This window comes from Heteronotia binoei, chromosome 1 (assembly GCF_032191835.1).
Source record: "Heteronotia binoei isolate CCM8104 ecotype False Entrance Well chromosome 1, APGP_CSIRO_Hbin_v1, whole genome shotgun sequence".
Taxonomy (NCBI): domain Eukaryota; kingdom Metazoa; phylum Chordata; class Lepidosauria; order Squamata; family Gekkonidae; genus Heteronotia; species Heteronotia binoei.
Window position 1 is genome coordinate 175,942,377 of NC_083223.1, and position 18,569 is coordinate 175,960,945.

General features: G+C 42.0%; 2 protein-coding genes across 2 annotated transcripts in view; one reads left to right on the forward strand and one right to left on the reverse strand.

Annotated features, from left to right (window-relative positions):
* On the forward strand, positions 1 to 15,335 carry MAD2L1BP (MAD2L1 binding protein). The gene is made up of 2 exons (XM_060244522.1): positions 1 to 529; positions 12,942 to 15,335. The coding sequence occupies exons 1-2, from the start codon at positions 29 to 31 to the stop codon at positions 13,479 to 13,481; spliced, it is 1,041 nt and encodes a 346-aa protein (XP_060100505.1). The 5' UTR covers positions 1 to 28; the 3' UTR covers positions 13,482 to 15,335.
* Positions 15,326 to 18,569, reverse strand: part of LOC132575820 (epoxide hydrolase 1-like) — a 15,116-nt gene continuing 11,872 nt past the window's right edge. Inside the window, exons 6-9 of the mRNA XM_060244512.1 lie at positions 17,972 to 18,186; positions 17,020 to 17,128; positions 16,658 to 16,783; positions 15,326 to 15,685 (exon numbers count right to left, since the gene is read on the reverse strand). Coding sequence (XP_060100495.1) covers positions 15,484 to 15,685; positions 16,658 to 16,783; positions 17,020 to 17,128; positions 17,972 to 18,186 — 652 coding nt within the window. The 3' untranslated portion in view covers positions 15,326 to 15,483. The remainder of the gene's footprint in view (positions 15,686 to 16,657; positions 16,784 to 17,019; positions 17,129 to 17,971; positions 18,187 to 18,569) is intronic.

The following is an 18,569-nucleotide window of genomic DNA, read 5'->3' on the forward strand; positions in this document are numbered from 1 at the left end:
ACGCCGGAACAGTGTCTGGAAGTGACGTATGCACATTCCCATGATGCTCAGGGAGGGCGGCCATTCAAATCGGAGAGAGTTTGAAAAGCAGAAAATGGCCGCTCAGAAGGCGAAGCCGGAAGAAAATGAGACCGAGAGGAACAATGGGGGCCCTGGCTGTGTCCTTTCTCACCCCCCCTCGACCTGCCCGGGCCCGCTGATCCCAGTGGGTCCCTTCTCGGGTCCGACGGACGACTCAGCTTCTCTCTCCGCTCCTTTTTCAGCCGATCTGCCCTTCGTGGCCGAGTCAGCCCCCCAATCTGACTCCGTTGCTATGACTGTGGCGTTAGCGCCCCCGCCTGTGGCTCCCACAGCGGGCGGTGCAGTCTCAGTGTCCGTGGCTTTTCCTGGCTTGGTAACTCGCGAGGGCTGTTTCCATTTTACTTGCGAGTTCCTGAAGCATGTCCTGTACCAGAGGCAGCAACTGCCCTTGCCTTACGAGCAACTTGCCTGCTTCTCCCGGAGGCAGCTCCTCGGGGCCTCGAGCCAGGTAAGAGACAGTGGGTGGTAGGAAGCTGATGCCGTGTTACCCCTCGGCAGTGCAGGGAGACATTGAGGAGTATGTTGGTTTCATGCGGCTCTATCGGGCATGTGGCCTAAATGTCCGTTTGTGTTTTCAAGTATCTCTTCGCTACCAAACGAATCGGACATCATGAACAACAACCACGTAAGGCCTGGTCTATGCCTGCGGGAGTGGGATGGTAGAATGGGTTGACCTCTGATACATTACAGGTGGTAGGCCATGTATTTAAATGTTCATCTATGGGGGGAGGGAATCTCTGAAAATAGTAAATTTACAAAATAGGTAAGGAATTTGGATGGAACCTTAATCCGCTGGGTTTATTTTATGAAGCCCTGGGTAGGTTTTGTTACATTAGGCAGCTTTTGTTTGTGATGTTTTCCAGTTCTGTAATCCTAGCCCTACTGCATAGTTTACTAGAGATCTTTCATATCTCATTGAATTGCTCAAAATGGGTAGCCGTGTTAGGCTGTTTGTAGCAGAAAAAGCAAGAGTCCAGTAACATCTAAAAGTCTAATAACATTTGTGGCAGAGTATGAGCTTTTGTGAGCCACTGCTCACATGAAAGCTTATACCCTGCCACAAATCGTTAGTCTTTAAGGTGCTAATTGACTCTTGCTGTTTTCTACTTTGCAATCAACCTCAAGCCTCAGTGAGAAAAGTGGGTTAAATATGAAATAAATAAAAGTTCTAGGGGAGTAAGAAAAGGCACTAGGGAAGAGAATTTCCCCATTATACCCTTTGGTATGTGGAGTCCACCAAAAGGCTATTCTCTCTCCAATGTTATTCAACATTTATCTCTGCCCTCTTGCTCAGTTGGTGCAGAGCAGGGACGACCAAACCTGTTTAATGTAAGAGCTGCATAGAATAAATGTCAGATGTTTGAGAGCTGCAAGACATGAACAAATATTACACACATGTCTTTATTAAAACTCTTAATAGTTTCTTTGCGCAGAAAGATAAAATACACTTTACAACAAACCATACTAGAAGGAAACTTTAAAAAAGAAGAAGCTGGGAGTAACAGTCCCAATAAGACTAATATAGGGAAAGGTTAGGGGATTATTTTTGCACCAGTTTGAGAAGGAAACACATATGTACCATATAAATCACTGGCCACTTTTTATCTCTCTTTGCCTTGACAGCAAAGTTTATTATTGACTGTGTAATATTAATACTCATTAATTTAATTGTTTGTGGGATTTTATGTTGTGAGCTGCCCTGAGCCTGCTTCGGCGGGGAGGGTGGGATATAAATCAAATAAATAAAATAAAATAAATTATACCTGTCTGAGGTCCCACCCCTCCTCAAATCCCACCTCTCCAGGCCCTCTGCTATTATCAAAAGTTGTGTTAAATGTTGCAAAACTGTTCATTGGCTTGGTCACCACTTTCAAAGCAGAGTTTTAAAGGGCTTTGTAACAGAGTTAAAATGCATGCGTTTTGTAGGGAGCTAGCAGTTTATGCTGAAGAAGAATTGCAGATTTATACCTCGCCCTTCTCTTTGAATCAGAGACTCAGAGCAACTTACAATTTCCTATATTTCCAGGGTTCACAAAACCTGTTAGTAATCCCCGGGCCAAAGGAGGCCTGCCTGAAATCCACCAGGGATCGGGCCTTCTCGGTAACGGCGCCTTACTGGTGGAACCAGCTGCCGGAAGAGGTGAGGGCCCTGCGGGACCTAGGGCAGTTCCGCAGGGCCTGTAAGACAGCCCACTTCCGGCAGGCCTACAACAACTAACTAATACTGAGAAATTTTTTGGATGGAACTAGAATGCATTTAATAGACCGCTGGTTTTTATGTCTTATTAATGTATTGTTTTAATCTTTATTATGTAAATGTTTTAAAGCTAAATTTATGTAAGTTTACTATGTTGTAAGCCGCCCTGAGCCACTTCGGTGGGAAGGGCGGGATATAAGTAAAAATATAAATAAATAAATAGTAAATTCAGCTCCTAGAAGAACTATGAAACTAAGGGGAACGAACTCTGCACCACCCTGTTTAATACAGTCCCTCCTTCCAGTGGCTCCCTCAGCTCTTCTGTTCACTTTCCCCTTTCCAGGTGTTTGAGTGACCTCTGTGGTGGAGAAAGTATGCGTGAAAAAGCTGCATGTGATTCTTGAGCCACAGTTTGGCTACCTCTGGTGCAGAGATTTACACTGGGTTGTCACTAGTGTTCCCTCTAAGCTCCACATCATTGTGAGCAGGAGTTCTACCTCATGAGCGTAAAAGCTTAGTAGCTTTAAAGTGGTGAGCAAGTCTATTTTTGACTATTGCATAAATTAGTTTTTAGATTACTTCCCTAGCCTTGTAAAAATCTCAAGATAAATTCTTTTAAATTATATTTAAATAATATTTTAAGAATAATTAAAACATTATAAGAGAAAACAGAATCAAGTCACACCACACCCTTTCCTTTCCACTATATTGGTAGACCTCGCACCTGGAGAACAGGTCTACCCACCTCTTTCCACTATATTGGTAGACCTGGTCTCAGACTGTTGCCCTGTAGTTTTTTAAATGAAGTATGACAACCGGCATTATAGGTCAAATATAACAGAGGAGGAACAATCAGAGTCAGAACCCTGCCTAACCTAAAAAGCCAGGAAGTTGTTTAAATATTATCAACCTGCCCAAACTACTTATTTATTCAAATATTTATATTCCACTTTTCCCTGTGACTCAAGACAGCTTACAAATAATACTGAAAAGTATAATAGGGGGTGTGAAAAAATTGTGTCCCCCTCCCCCCGCTCCATTGCAGCCTATCAGGGCCAATATAGTCAGTGGGCCCCGTAGGCTATAATGAATCTGGGGCTCGGGGGAAGGGAGGCTGGTCTTTGAGGTAGAGGCACCAAATGTGTAGCATAGCTTCTGGTGCCTCTTAAAAACCTCCCCAAGTTTCAAAAAGGTTGGATCAGGGGTCCAGTTTTATGGGCCCCAAAGGAGGTGCCCCCATCCTCAATCATTTCCAATGGGCTGAAGCAGTATCTGTGGGCAGAAGCAGAAATCCCTGAGCTACTTGTTAAAATTTTGTGTGCTAGTGCCCCTATGGCAGCTTAGTTGTGGTTGTCACCAGCATGCTGATGATACCCAGTTATATCTATTGATGGATGGCCATCCGGGCTCCACCCCTGAAAATTTGGCAGAGGGTTTGGGGCTGCATTGGCGTGGTTGAAGCAGAGTTGGCTGAAACTAAATCCAATAAAGATGGAGGTTCTGTGGTTGAACCTGGGAGTCCAGTCAACTCAACTCTTGATGCAGCACCTTTAACAACAACTCTAATGGTGAAGAGTCTGGGCGTGACACTGAAAGCCTCCCTTTCGGTGGAGGCTCAGATCACAAATGTTGCCAGACTGGCATTTCTACATCTGCGTCAAGTCAAGCAACTAGCCCCTTTCTTATCCCACCCTGACTTAGCCACAGTGATCCATGCAATGATCATGTCCAGACTACACTACTGTAACTCGGTCTACACAGGGCTTCCCTCAAGACTGACCCAGAAACATCAACTGGTTCAGAATGTGGCAGCACAAGTCCTTACTCGAACTCCAACCAGAGCACATATTTGGTGAGTGCTCTGCCAACTGCACTGGCTCCAGATTGAATTTCAGTTCAGGTTCAAGGTGTTGGTTTTAACCTTTAAAGCCCTACATGGTCTGGGAGCAGCATACCTTTAGGGGGCGCCTCTCCTGGTGTACCCCCACAAGAACATTATGCTCTCTGAACAAATATCTGATTGTTTGTGGGCTGAGAAAAATTTGGTTAGTTTTAACTAGAGCCTTCTCAGCTCTAGCCCCAGCCTGTTGGAACACTCTTTGAGCTGAGATCTGGGTTCTGTGGGACTTCTCACAGTTTCTCAGGACCTGTAAAACAGAGCTGTTCCACCAGGCCTATGGCCAGAGCTTTTGACTGAGGAGAATTACAACTGTCTTGATGTCTGCTCCCTTTTCCTCTCCTTCCCCCAATGTGGATATGACCAAATTCTCCATGATGAAATTGTATGTACCATCAGTATATTATAATTAGTTTTAAAATTGTTTTTATCATTATTAAAAATGTTTTATAAATATGTTGTTACTTGTCCTGAGACCTGTGATAGCAGGGGAGGGCAAATCATAAATCAAAATAAAGAAATAAATAAAAGCCCAAACTTTTAATTAAAGGTTGTTATGAAATAAATAATATTGGGAAAACTTAAAGATGTCTGATTAAAAATTTACCCAGCATAAAAAACATAGGCCATAAAAACAGCTCACTGACAACTTAAAAATAAGCTTCAAAACTAAAATAGTGTTTTAAAAACCCAATCTCTGGACCTGAATGAACAGAAATATTTTGGCATGGCACCTAAAAGAAAGCATGCAGGCACCAGGTGAGCCTCAGTGAGAAAGGCATTCAACAAACAAGGTGCTGCTTCTTAAAAAAACCCTTTCTCTGGTTCCACTCACTTCACCTTTAAATGAAGCACACAGACAGCAGGGCTTGTAAGGCAAATCTTAACTGATCAGTTGCACAATATGAGATGAGGCAGTCCTTCAGGTACTCTGGTCCCAACTCATTTAGGGCTTTAAAGGTAACAACCAGCAATTTAAATTATGCCTGGAAACAAATTAGTAGCCAAATGGGTCCTGTATTTAGTTTGGCTGATGCTTTCAGGATGAATAGTCTGGCTGATGCATTCTGGATGAGCTGAAGTTTCCAGACCCTTTTCAAAGACACTCCCATGTAATACATGTTACAGTAATCTAACTTGGGTGTAATCAGCATGGATCACTGTGGCTAAGTCACAGATCACCATGGCCAGATTACACTTTCTGAGGAAAAGCCATAGTTGGATTATCAGGTAAAGCTGATAAACAGCCTTAAGCACCACATAAGAGAATCTGGGCCAGAAGAGAAGAGATCTGGGCCTCCGACTGTAGACCAAGATCCAGCAATACTCCCAAGCTATGAATCTGTTCCTTCTCCCAAGCTATGGGTCTGAACAGGCTGCCTCCTCAGTCCTCAAATAGCTTTTTCATTGACCTACAGCAGCTTAGTCTAGGACTAAGCTACAATTTATTAACCCTCATCCATCCTATCACCATCTCCAAGTGCTTGTTCACAACTTCCACAGACTCAGCTATTAAGTAGAAGTAGAGCTGGGAGTCATCCACATACTGGTAGCATCTTACTCCAAATCTCCTGTCTCTCCCCAGCAGTTTCAATTGGGTGTTACACAGCATGGGGGACAAGGTGGAACCCTGTAGGACCCCACAGCATGAAATCCATGGTACAGAGCAGCAGTTCCCTAGCATCACTGGCTAGTCAAATAAGAGCAGTACTGCTGATGCACAGTACACCTCTCCAGCCTCTTCAGAAGGATAGCATGGTTGATATCAAATTTTCATGGACAATGCCCTAAGGGAGGAGACTTCAGTGTTACTAGTAAGGACACCTGAGTTAACCTGTATCTAGTTATCTGTGCCTTGTAAAAGTATTTTCCCACCCAAAGGAGAGATGCTCAAACTAAGTATATCTTCTGACAGAAGAAATAAAAAGGTCCAATCTTTGTGTAACTTTTCTAAATATTACTTACCGTAAATTCATTGCAACAGAAAGGTTTTACAATCATGGTTAGGGGATGGAAAAGGTATGGTAGAAAGAAGACAGAGTTTTTAAGGCTTTTGGTTTCCGTTTTGTAAGGACAAAGATACAACTTTCTGTAGTACAGCAATATTATTTTGACTTTAATAGTTCAAGCCAGGCATGCGGTCCTGCACATATATATAGACCAGGGGTCCCCAATATGGTGCCTGTGGATGTCCTGGCACCCACTGGCACCTTTCATGGCACCCACCAAATGCTTTTAGAAGGTGGTTGCAGTTGTTGCCTAGCAAGGCTTCTGGTTGGTCTTTGGAGATTTGATGGCTATGCAGTTTTTTAAAACTATTATGGGAGTAGCTGCAGCCACATCACAAGGATCTTTATTGTATGACTGAAGGTAAGCTATGGCAGTTGTTTTATGGCTGGCTCTGCCTTCTGCAGCAGCCATTTTACAGCTGTGCCCACCAAGGTGTGTCAGAATTCCAAAGGTGCCTCCAGTTTGAAAAGGCTTGGGGACCCCGATTTAGACCTTGATTCACACGCAGCTGGTTTGTCTCTGCTTTGAGGATTTTACTGAATAGTAAAATGTATTCTGGATCACAAGCAGAGAAAATCTATCAAGATTCACAATGGGAAATTCTAGTAGAGACCTATCTGTCACAGAACATTGCAAGGGGAATCAACAGGGACACCACTTCCCTGTCAATCTCCCAATAAAGGTCCATCTGTCAGGTGACTAGGGCCATTTCTGTCCTGCACCCAAGCCTGAATTCAGATTGGAACAAGTCTGGATAATCAGTCTCCTCCAAGATCGACAGGGGCTGCATGGTTACCACCAAAGTACCTTGCCCAGAAATTGAGGATTGGCCACTGGACAGTAGTTGTTCAGATCACTGGGGTCCTTCTTCACAAAGGTTCTTTCAAGAAGGGTGGAAAGACACTTTTCCACAGAGAGGCATTTTATTATCTCTTAGACCAATCCAGCTGAATTGAAGTTTGAGCTGCCTACATTCTTGCACAATTTTCCCTGTTAATAGCAGGGTAAATCTATCATTAGTATGAACAAGCCAATTAATGTATTTATGCTAATTTGCAGCAGTCAGGGGAAGGTTAAACTTTTTTCTTTATGGATTTCTTATTGCACTTATATCCCATGGCAGCAAAAACCATACATTGCTCAGAGCAGTTCAATATGCCTTCTGTTGGACGTTAGCAGGATAGCAAGGAGAGGGGAGGCTGAGAGGCATCCTCTACCTCAATTGAAGGTAACATAAGAACATAAGAGAAGCCATGTTGGATCAGGCCAATGGCCCATCAAGTCCAACACTCTGTGTCACACAGTGGCAAAAAATTTTATATACACACATACACTGTGGCTAATAGCCACTGATGGACCTGTGCTCCATATTTTTATCTAAACCCCTCTTGAAGGTGGCTATACTTGTGGCCGCCACCACCTCCTGTGGCAGTGAATTCCACATGTTAATCACCCTTTGGGTGAAGAAGTACTTCCTTTTATCCGTTTTAACCTTTCTGCTCAGCAATTTCATCGAATGCCCACGAGTTCTTGTATTGTGAGAAAGGGAGAAAAGTACTTCTTTCTCTACTTTCTCCATCCCATGCATTATCTTGTAAACCTCTATCATGTCACCCCGCAGTCGACGTTTCTCCAAGCTAAAGAGTCCCAAGCGTTTCAACCTTTCTTCATAGGGAAAGTGCTCCAGCCCTTTAATCATTCTAGTTGCCCTTCTCTGGACTTTCTCCAATGCTATAATATCCTTTTCGAGGTGCAGCGACCAGAACTGCACACAGTACTCCAAATGAGACCGCACCATCGATTTATACAGGGGCATTATGATACTGGCTGATTTGTTTTCAATCCCCTTCCTAATAATTCCCAGCATGGCGTTGGCCTTTTTTATTGCAGATGCACACTGTCTTGACATTTTCAGTGAGTTATCTACCACGACCCCAAGATCTCTCTCTTGGTCAGTCTCTGCCAGTTCACACCCCATCAACTTGTATTTGTAGCTGGGATTCTTAGCCCCAATGTGCATTACTTTGCACTTGGCCACATTGAACCGCATCTGCCACGTTGACGCCCACTCACCCAGCCTCAACAGATCCCTTTGGAGTTCCTCACAATCCTCTCTGGTTCTCACCACCCTGAACAATTTAGTGTCATCTGCAAACTTGGCCACTTCACTGCTCACTCCCAACTCTAAATAATTTATGAACAAGTTAAAGAGCATGGGACCCAGTACCGAGCCCTGCAGCACCCCACTGCTTACCGTCCTCCACTGCGAAGACTGCCCATTTATACTGACTCTCTGCTTCCTATTACTAAGCCAGTTTTTGATCCACAAGAGGACCTGTCCTTTTACTCCATGACTCTCAAGTTTTCTAAGGAGCCTTTGATGAGGAACTTTATCAAAAGCTTTCTGGAAGTCAAGGTAAACAACATCTATCGGGTCTCCTTTGTCCACATGTTTGTTCACCCCCTCAAAGAAATGTAACAGGTTAGTGAGGCAAGATCTTCCCTTGCAGAACCCATGCTGAGTCTTCCTCAATAACCCGTGTACATCAATGTGCCTACTCATTCTGTCCTTGATAATGGTTTCTACCAACTTTCCCGGTATTGAAGTCAGACTGACTGGCCTGTAATTTCCCGGATCTCCTCTGGAACCTTTTTTAAAGATGGGAGTGACATTTGCTACCTTCCAGTCCTCAGGAACGGAGGCAGATTTCAATGAAAGATTACAGATTTTTGTTAGAAGATCCACAAGTTCAACTTTGAGTTCTTTCAGAACTCTCGGATGTATGCCATCCGGACCCGGTGACTTATTAGTTTTTAATTTGTCTATCAGTTGTAGGACCTCCTCTTTTGTCACCTCAATCTGACTCAGGTCTTTCAACACCCCTTCCAAAATTAGTGGTTCTGGGGCGGGCAAAAAGTTCTCGTCTTCCACAGTGAAGACGGAGGCAAAAAATTCATTTAGCTTCTCAGCCATTTCCCTATCCTCCTTCAGTAATCCTTTTACCCCATGGTCATCCAAGGGCCCCACTGCCTCCCTGGCTGGTTTCCTACTTCTAATATATTTGAAGAAAGTTTTATTGTTGGTCTTTATGTTTTTTGCAATATGCTCCTCATAGTCCCTTTTTGCCTGCCTGATCACAGTCTTGCATTTGATTTGCCACAGCCTGTGTTCCCTTTTACTAATCTCACTTGGACTGGTTTTCCACCGCTTAAAGGAGTCCTTCTTACCTTTTACAGCTTCCATTACTTTGTTTGTTAACCATGCAGGCCTTTTCTTATGCCTGTTTGTGCCTTTCCTAACTTGTGGTATGTATTTTATCTGAGCTTCTAGGATTATAGTTTTAAATAGCGTCCAAGCTTCCCCAAGGGTTTTGACAGTATGTACCTTTCCTTTCAGTTTCCTGACAGTATGTACCTTTCCTTTCAGTTTCCTGACAGTATGTACCTTTCCTTTCAGTTTCCTGACAGTATGTACCTTTCTGGTGAACAGCTCTGTTTTACAGAGGCCCTGATTTCAATTGGGACCATGTTCCACCAGACTGAGGCCAGGGCAGAAAAGGCCCTGGTTGAGGCTAAGCAGATGCCTTTTGGGCCAAGGACTGCTGGTAGATGTTGGTCTACAAAGCTCTCTGGGGTATATATGGAGAGGGACAGTCCCGAAGGTATACTGGTCCGTGGCTGCATACGTCTGTAAAGGTCAGCACCATAATCTTGAAGCAGATCCGGTACTCATTTGGTCGCAGTGTTCCCTCTAAGCTGAGGTAGCATGAGCTAGCTGACAGATTTTTAGCCTCCAGTTCACACGTTTTTGTTTTAGCTCAGGAAGGATGACCTCAGAACACACTGATTTATGCAGTAGCTCATAACTTTAATGCCAGTAGCTCACAAAGTAGAATTTTTGCTCACAAGACTGCAGCTTAGAGGGAACGTTGGTTGGTAGCCAGTGCAGTTGATACAGCACTGGCTGAATGTGTGCCCGCACAGATGATACCGTGAGCAAGTGCACCGCTGCATTCTGCTCTAGCTGGAGTTTCCAGGTCAGGCTCAAGAGCAGCCCTGCATACAGTGAGTTACAGTAGTCCAACCTGGAAGTGACAGTTGCATGGATCACTGTTGCTAAGTCCTGGGAGGAGAGATGGGGAACAAGTTGTCTGATGATTGAAGGCAGATCTGGCAACAGCAGCGACCTGGACCTCCATTGAAAGTGAGGTATCAATGATCACCCCAAGGCTCCTTGCCCTTGGCACTGGCATCAGAGGTGCCCTGCCAAGCATTGGAAGCTGGATTTCTGATCCCAACCCACCATGATTCACATACAGGACCTCTGTCTTCATTGGCTTTGATCTCAACCAGCTCAGCTGTAAGCCTGTAACCATCCAGCCACGGCTTCTAACACCCTGTCTCAACTTATCTGAGGCAGAGTCCAGCCTGCCATCCATCATCAGCTTACTGGTATTTATGGGCTAATAAAGCTTGTGCAAAGCTTACAATTGTGTTTTTTTTTGGGGGGGGGGAGAATATATAAAGACCTTACTTTTGGTAACTGCTTTAAAATGGCTATTCCTGTCTAGTAGGCAGAACTTGTAACAGCCAATGTAGTCTCTATTTGGAAATTGCAATACCAAGTTCATAATTTTACAGAATGTTTCAATGCACCAAGTTCTCAACTACATGTTTGTAACCATGAAAGCAGCCCTGAATCAAAAGCCATGTTTAGGGTTCTTCTTTGTGACTTCACAGGCCATATGCTGTCTGAGACTGCAGAAGAGGTAGGCAACAGAGAAAAGCTGACTCTCAGGGAAGGGACGGGATTCCCCCAAAGGGCTAGATACTCCTTTGACAATAGTTCTATTATATGGCTTGCTTAGATCAATAATTAAAGAGCCAGGTTTTGCAGAAGAATAACTTTCCTTTTGGGACCATCCAGCCTTATAATGCAGAATTCTCTGGAAACCTAATCACAAGCGGGGCCAGGCCTATCAGCCATCTCCTCACTTTTGTTAATCAGGTTTACCACTCAAGTAATTTAATTAGAAGCATCATCAAACTTTCCCAGTTATTTGCTGAATGAGGCAAACTTGTATTCTGGGCAGATAATCATTTCAGGTAGACATTTCCCATATTTCCCCATATTTTTGAACATGGTTAATCATGCCCATATTTTGGAATTCATTCTACCTTCCACTTCTCTAAAATTGAAACCTTCCAGTGAGCTGGAACCCAGTTCCATCACAGCAGAGACACTGTCCTCTTCTCAATGCAATGACTAGAGTTGCATAGAAGTCACCTCTCAACACTCAAACCTTTGTAGGTAGTTTCTGGATCCTACCTGTTATTCCAGCCTAATTGTTGGTCTGCTTCATTGCTGAACTCACTGAATTTGGTCTTGGCTACAAACTGGATTGTAACTAAGGCTCCAACACATGGAATCCTTCCATCTAATTTCTATGCAGACTAAGACAGCTATATTTTTGCTCCTCATTTTGATCTATCTCCTGTTACTTTCTAACCCAAACTGCTGCACTATGCAGAGAGCTGGTATTTTGCTCCTCTGTGCTATTTAGGCCTTTCATCTGAAAGACTGGACTCTTTTGTCCCCATTTATATTTTTAAGCCTTAGCTCAAAAGTAATTCCTGCTCTAAAGTGAGATAGCTCTGATCAGTTTTTGGTTGTTATATTGTTAATTTGGGTAAGGAATGTGCTTTTTATTTGTGCTTTGATTTTAATATTTGCTCGTATTTGCTTAGGATGGCTTCTCCCCCCCCCCATCCCCTTATTGTCCCAAGTTCTTCAATAAACTCCATATTGCTTTTAAAATCTTTAAATCAGGTCTCTAGCATCCTTTTCCTAATGAAAACTCAGTACTCTCACAGCCACATCTTTAGGTAAAGGATCCTGGTTTTGTGCTTGTTACATAAATATGCAGGCTGATTCTTCATGTTGATCTGAATATATATTCATGTGTTTGTGTGAGTGTGGTAACATATAGATCTTGGTTGCAGTGTCTTTTTCCCCAAGGAGTTATCCTTTATCAACAGCCACTGTGAAAAGTAGGTTAGGATGAAAGAAAGATTTGCCTAACCCTACTTAGTGAATAGAATGGGGATCTTCTACATTCAAGTTTTAATATGCAGCAAATATAAGTATTTTAGCTATATGTACAATAGTCTCCTGAAGTTGGATTGATATCTTGTTTTCTTATAAACTGTTGAATAACTTAGAGTGAAACAGCAATTATAAAATTGTGGTCTCCATATCTAGTGACCAATATTCCCTCTAAGATGTGGAGTCTTGTGAGCAAAAATTCTACATTGTGAGCTACTGGCATTAAAGTTGTGAGCAGACAATTTGGCTGCTGCATAAATTAGTTTGCTCTGGGCCCATCCTTCCAGAGCTAAGATAAAAATGTGTGAGCTGGGGGCCAAAAAACTCTGAGCTAACTCACACTAACTCAGCTTAGAGGGAACACTGCTAGTGACGGTCTTAATTTGTGGAGAAATCTCTTAAAAGCACTGCAGTGTCAGAGTCCAAAAGGAGTGGTTATGGCAGACAGGTGTCAAGTTGTTTTGTTAGTAACTGGTGTACTCTTTTTAGGTCAGTACTGATCTAGTTTACTAGTATGCATGGACACAATGCATACTACATGTTGCCATGTAGGCCTTAAGGTAATGCATGTGAAGTGCTTGGACATAAAAGGTAAGTCTTGTTTCCCCTTTTAAAATATTTCTATTGTTTCTATTCTGTTTACTTCACAGGATGAAAATGTGATCAGAAAAGTCTATCCTAGAGATCCAGACAACAATAAGAAATGCCAGCAAGTGCTAGGTGACCTAGAGAGAGTGTTCCAGCACTTGGAAATGATGTTCAGTTTGACACTGGTCCCACGAGTTCTTGTCCTCCTTGGCGGTACTGCCATCAGCCCTAAAGAACTGTATGAGATCAACCTGCAGGGTATCTCTGTAGGTGGCACCAAGGAGAGCCTACAAACGGCAGCTTGTGTTCGCAAGCTTTTCCATTCACTTTTCCTGGCAGATGTCTTTAGTGATCTTAGAGCTGTCCCCACCCTGGGTGTCACTGTTATGGTTCAAGGACATCGCAACTGTGGAATTGACTGGTTCAGACCCAAACTAAACTACAAAGTGCCAGCTCGAGGGAGGAAGCTGACTGTCAACTTATCCTGCAGTGACCATGATGGTGCAACACTCCCTTCTAATACAGAAGTGAACTCTGCCTTGAATGATTATATATGGTTTCAAGCTCCGGTGACAGTGAAGGGTTTCCGTTACTTTTCTTGACAAGGTTTTGAAAAGGACATTCTTAACTTCATATAGATGTTACTCTGTGCTAAGTCTTTGATCATCTGCAGTTAGAAGTTTCTTGTTCAACTTTCTTTTCCAGAAGCACTTTAAGAACTATATTGAGCTGTACTGTGTTCTCTAGAGAGCTCTGTCTCCAAATCATAAAGCTTGGAAATAGTTCCAATATGTGCCTTTGGAGAACTGATTCAAAGGATAAAAGTGTGCCGTGGCAGCCATTAATCCATTTTCTCTTGTTTGGTTATCAAACAACACTTGAAACAATTGGTCTATTGTAGGAGCATTCTACAGAACATTACATTACCAGTAGGCTATATTCACTACTAGATCACTGTGTAGTGTTTACTGAATTACAGTCTCTTATCAAAGTTGATTTTTTTCCAAAAGGATATCATGAAAGCCATAATTTTCAGATTTGCCTGTGCAATGATAGATGCTGCAATAAGGGATTGTTGTGAGCGATGCCCAGCTTTAAACAAGTCCAACAAAATCCTTTCCCCTTGTTTGAAGGAATGATGACATTTAAAGCTCGAATCCCCCACTGCTGTAATGTTTCCATATGTGTTTTCTAGACACTGCCTGAAGACATTGAGAAGTATCTTTAAGAAGTGTGAGAGAGGAGACACATACACCCCCTTAAATTTTCAGCATGAGTAATATTTAAATACTTACTTTGCTTTCTTCACAATGGTTCTGCTTGACAAATTTTCCTTTTCGTATAGAGGTGAACATCCTAATAGTGCTTCTTATGGAAATTGTTCTTGATTGCAGAGCACTAAAACACTTCTGAAGGTATAGAAGTCACTTACCTCATCTTCCCTGGCTTTGACCAAAGCTAAACTAGACGTGAATGCATGTAAGATAGATGAAAGACTGACCTCCTATAGGCTACATTACATTTTGATACTGATCTGCTTTATTCAGTGCTTACATTAAGACAGGATAGGAACTTCTGGAGGACAAGCATTAACAAAGACTAGCACCTAGTCCCAAATAGATCACCTTTAGATACATTCAGCAAAGCCACTATTAGGGGTTGTATTGTTTTAAGGTCCAGTGAAAATACTGGACAAATTTGGGGAGAGTGGCTTTCCCATAGGTACACGGTTAGACTGCTGTCCTATAGCAAGGAAAAAATAAAGCTAGATGTGGATCAGCTGGATAGGATAGGTAGTTTCTGTGCCCTGAGAACAAGATTCTGTGTCAAGAAACTAAAATGGAGTAATGTAGAGCTGCAAAGTGGATTGTTTTGCTACCATGTTTCAGGACCTAGCAGTTCCTGCTGTATAAAGATTTATATGCACATGTTACGTGTCTGACTTCTGAATGCTATACAGACCAGTGTTGTACACTAACAGAATAGCTACAAACAAGAAATAGCTAAGGGAAGGGCTTTCCAAGCTCAGAGTGTTATAAGCTTTGTGGGACTTTGTACTGAATCACTTTCTGGGAGAAGTTGAACAAACATGCTTGTTCAAAGCAAATAAAACATTGCTGATATTCTGCTATTGGTTCACAAACTCTGGTCAAAAACAGTTATAAAAAAACCAAGGAATAGCTTAACAGATAAGAGGACATGGTCAGAGAGAAGCTGACAATTTCTAGTACTGGGCCTATAAAAGTAGATCTTTTATCCCTTAGAAGTACTTAAAAAATGAGCTGCAATTAATTCACTTTTTTAAAAAAAACCCACAATGTTGTATGAACTGTTTCTGTTTTGTGGAGGTGCTACTTCAATCAAATGTAAAATTAATCTATCTGCAACATGTCTGTAAAATTAAATGAGAGTAAGAATGATCTTTAAAATAAAAGAGGGGACATGATTCACATTGACATAGTATTTTTAACTTCTTTGTGTGATAACAGCCTCTTATCAGAGGAGCTTAAGCAGCAATTAAATTACAATATTTTGTTTTAACTACTGCAAGTTGCTCTAAGCTTCATGTTCTCTCGTTTTTCTGTGATGCTCATAGCATGCCATTCACAAATGCTCCACCTTCCTTACAAACTGTCTGATGTCTTGAGCCAAAAGCTCTGGTTCCTCAAAGGCGGCAAAGTGCCCACCACGGGGCATGTAGGAATAGGTGACAATGTTCTTAAACTTCTTCTTTGCCCAGGACCGAGGGGCATGGGTGAGTTCATTAGGGAAGGCAGCAAGACCAGTAGGAACATAAACAGCCATCCTGTAGATAAAGACATAGCACGTGAAAGCTTCTTAGGCAATGGTGAGAAATATCTTTTCTAAGGCGGTTTCAGAGGGTAGTCATGTTAGTCCACAGAAGGACAGCTGGAGGAGTCCAGGAGCACCTTAGAGACTAATAAGATTTTCAGGGAATAAGATTTTGAGCATCAAAGCTCCTTTTATCAAATGGTATCTAAGGAAAGAAGCTTTTGACTTTCAAAACCTTAAAACACTGAAAATCTTGTTGGTCTGTAAGGTGCTCCTGGATTCAACTCTAGCATTTCCAAATCAGTTTACAACACAGTAAATTAAATTTTCTTACAGTTTGCAGGCTTTTAGTAATTTTCCTATTTCTGATTGGTACACAAACTTTAGGGCTAGAGTGGCTAGCTCAATGAAGAGACAAAATCTATCACTGTGCTCTTGTATTAGGCTTGTAGACATAAGGGCTACCAAATCATAATTCTCAAAGTTTCGATTCTAATCTAGTATTTGGACTAGAGAAGCAAATTGCTGTGTATGAAGCTGTCACTTTGACATAGGGATGAGCTTGCTTTTTCAGGCAACTATGAAAGAAGCCACCATATGCAGTATATTCTCACTGTGAATGGAAAAGCATTTTAAAATACAGATCATGTTTCAATGAGATATATTGCCATGCACTCATTTGTAGAGTGGCATTGGGATCCACAACTATGTGATTTCAGAACTTATTTTTGAAAACGAACTGTCTTAACTACAGAATGTAAACTGTTCAAGTAAGTTTTGGGGAGGGGCGAAGATTTTCTGCTGAAGAAAGGGCTCAATTGTATTTGCATTATAGCAGCAGTATGGCCCGATATTACAGGGACCAAGTACGTAGCTCCTTGAAGAAAGGCAGCATAAGTGAAATACACAACACAAAGTAGTATGCAGATCACTTTTGCAGTGGGATAACTTATCTTAGAATGTTTTTCCAATACCTATTTCTTACCTGGCATCAGGAGCACTGGCAGGGTTCTGAGAAAAGTTCTCTTTGTAAAAGCGCATTGATGACACAATGGAGGAAGACACCCAATAAATCATGACATTGGTTAAAAGTTCATCGAGAGAGTATTTCCTGAATAAGAAAAGTATTAGCAGAGCAGAGTAATTAGCTCACATATAATTTAGCTTATCCATAATACAAGGTGGTGAGCTCATATACTATATATATTGTACAACTGATTAAATAAATGAAAGTAAAGTGCCAAAGACTTGGCTGCTGAGGTGAAAGCATGCTAGTATGTATTCTTTTTTATTACCCTGCGCCACCCACATGTTTTAAGCCACTGGTTGTTTTTCCAATGTGCTTACCTTTCCAGACCTCCATTGTCCAAGTTCAGGAATGATTTATCTGTCCAGGTGGAGAATTTCTCTAGAAGGTATGCAGCAAGGCCCACAGGAGAATTATTCAATCCACATCCTACGTCAGGAAACCAACATGACAGCTTTCAGTTAACTGCCTTCATAATTTCTAGCCTTGTGCGAGGAAGTAAACCAGGGAAGAGTCTTGTTCAGGGATCCAGAAAAGAATCTGGAATTTGTATTTCAACTAATTTGATACCATCCCATTCTGTTACAGATAACGTTCATGCAAATAATGGTAAACCTAATGGTTAGTCTTGAAAACAGCCAGACTCATCAAGTTGTAAGGGACCTCTAGGATCATCTAGTCCAGCTTCCTGCACAGTGCAGGAAATTCACAAATACTTTCTCCCCACCAGTTAACTTAAAGTGTACAAAACAAAAAAATATTACTGATTGCAAGGATTGCTACTCATTTTATTTTGGAATTTTCAGGTCATGCACTACGTTTCTCTAAGTACTCATGTACCAGGGAGCATTGCATGAACCTGTTTCCCCTGCAATCAGTTTCTTTGTTCTCTTTCCATAAAACTATGTGAATATACTACATTGCCCTGTTTTGGAAGATATCTAGCATGAAAGCCTTGGAGTATATTGACTAGAACTGAGGCGTTAACAGCTCAAATTTGTACATGTTTGAGTTTACAGATTTTTTAATGTTATGTTTGGCACCAATGCTAGGAAAGCACCTGGTTCTGGATTGATTTGTAAAATGTATTGAAAATCTTGTTGACTATTTTCAAGGGTGTTTACATATGGAATGTTTTTGAAGCTTGAATTTAATACAATTTTATTTTATCTGTTAACTTCTTTCATTTTAGCATCAGTAACTATTATGCAAGGGAAGGAACAGAGTGATCTGCAGACTCTAAACAGCCACAAGTAAAGTAAATTCACAAACCTGCTGTGTCTGGCTTGGTGGCCTGAATGTGCAGGTAGCCAGATTCGCGCAAGAGATCATATATGTGCTTCTTAAAGTATGGGAATAAGCGGCGTGAGTCTTCTCTGGTGAGACCCACCAACCATGGCACGTAGGCTCCCAGCAGTAAAGACACCAAGCCACTCCAACCAATTCTGGGCAGGAAGATCATGTTCAGGTGAAGGCCCTTTACAGATCTAAAACCAAGTACACAGGCTGATACCAACATATTTACTTGAGAATAAATCTCAGTGAGTTCAGTGGGTTTGACTTGCATACAAGTAGGCCTAAACTTTCCAAAAAACATTTGGTAGGCATCAGGAAAGGTGCTGGTAGGTGCCATGGCACCCACAGGCACCACATTGGGGACCTAGGTGCTAAGCCCTCCATCCCCACTTCCTTTCAAGGATTTCCCTTCTACTCTGATTCAACTTGCAGTACTGGAACTGACTGTGGAGAAAAATATTTGAACAACAGAACACACTGAGGTAAGAAAACAATTTGTCTTCCACATTCATGCCTGGCTTTTGGTGAAAAACAGAACCCCATCCTGCTTTGTGCATGTACTGGATAATATGTG

Bases quoted from the DNA above. Each gene is read 5' to 3' on its own strand.
- MAD2L1BP (XM_060244522.1), top strand. From the start codon at position 29: ATGCACATTCCCATGATGCTCAGGGAGGGCGGCCATTCAAATCGGAGA. The intron at 530-12,941 runs GTAAGAGACAGT...TTTACTTCACAG, and splicing joins TCCTCGGGGCCTCGAGCCAG to GATGAAAATGTGATCAGAAA.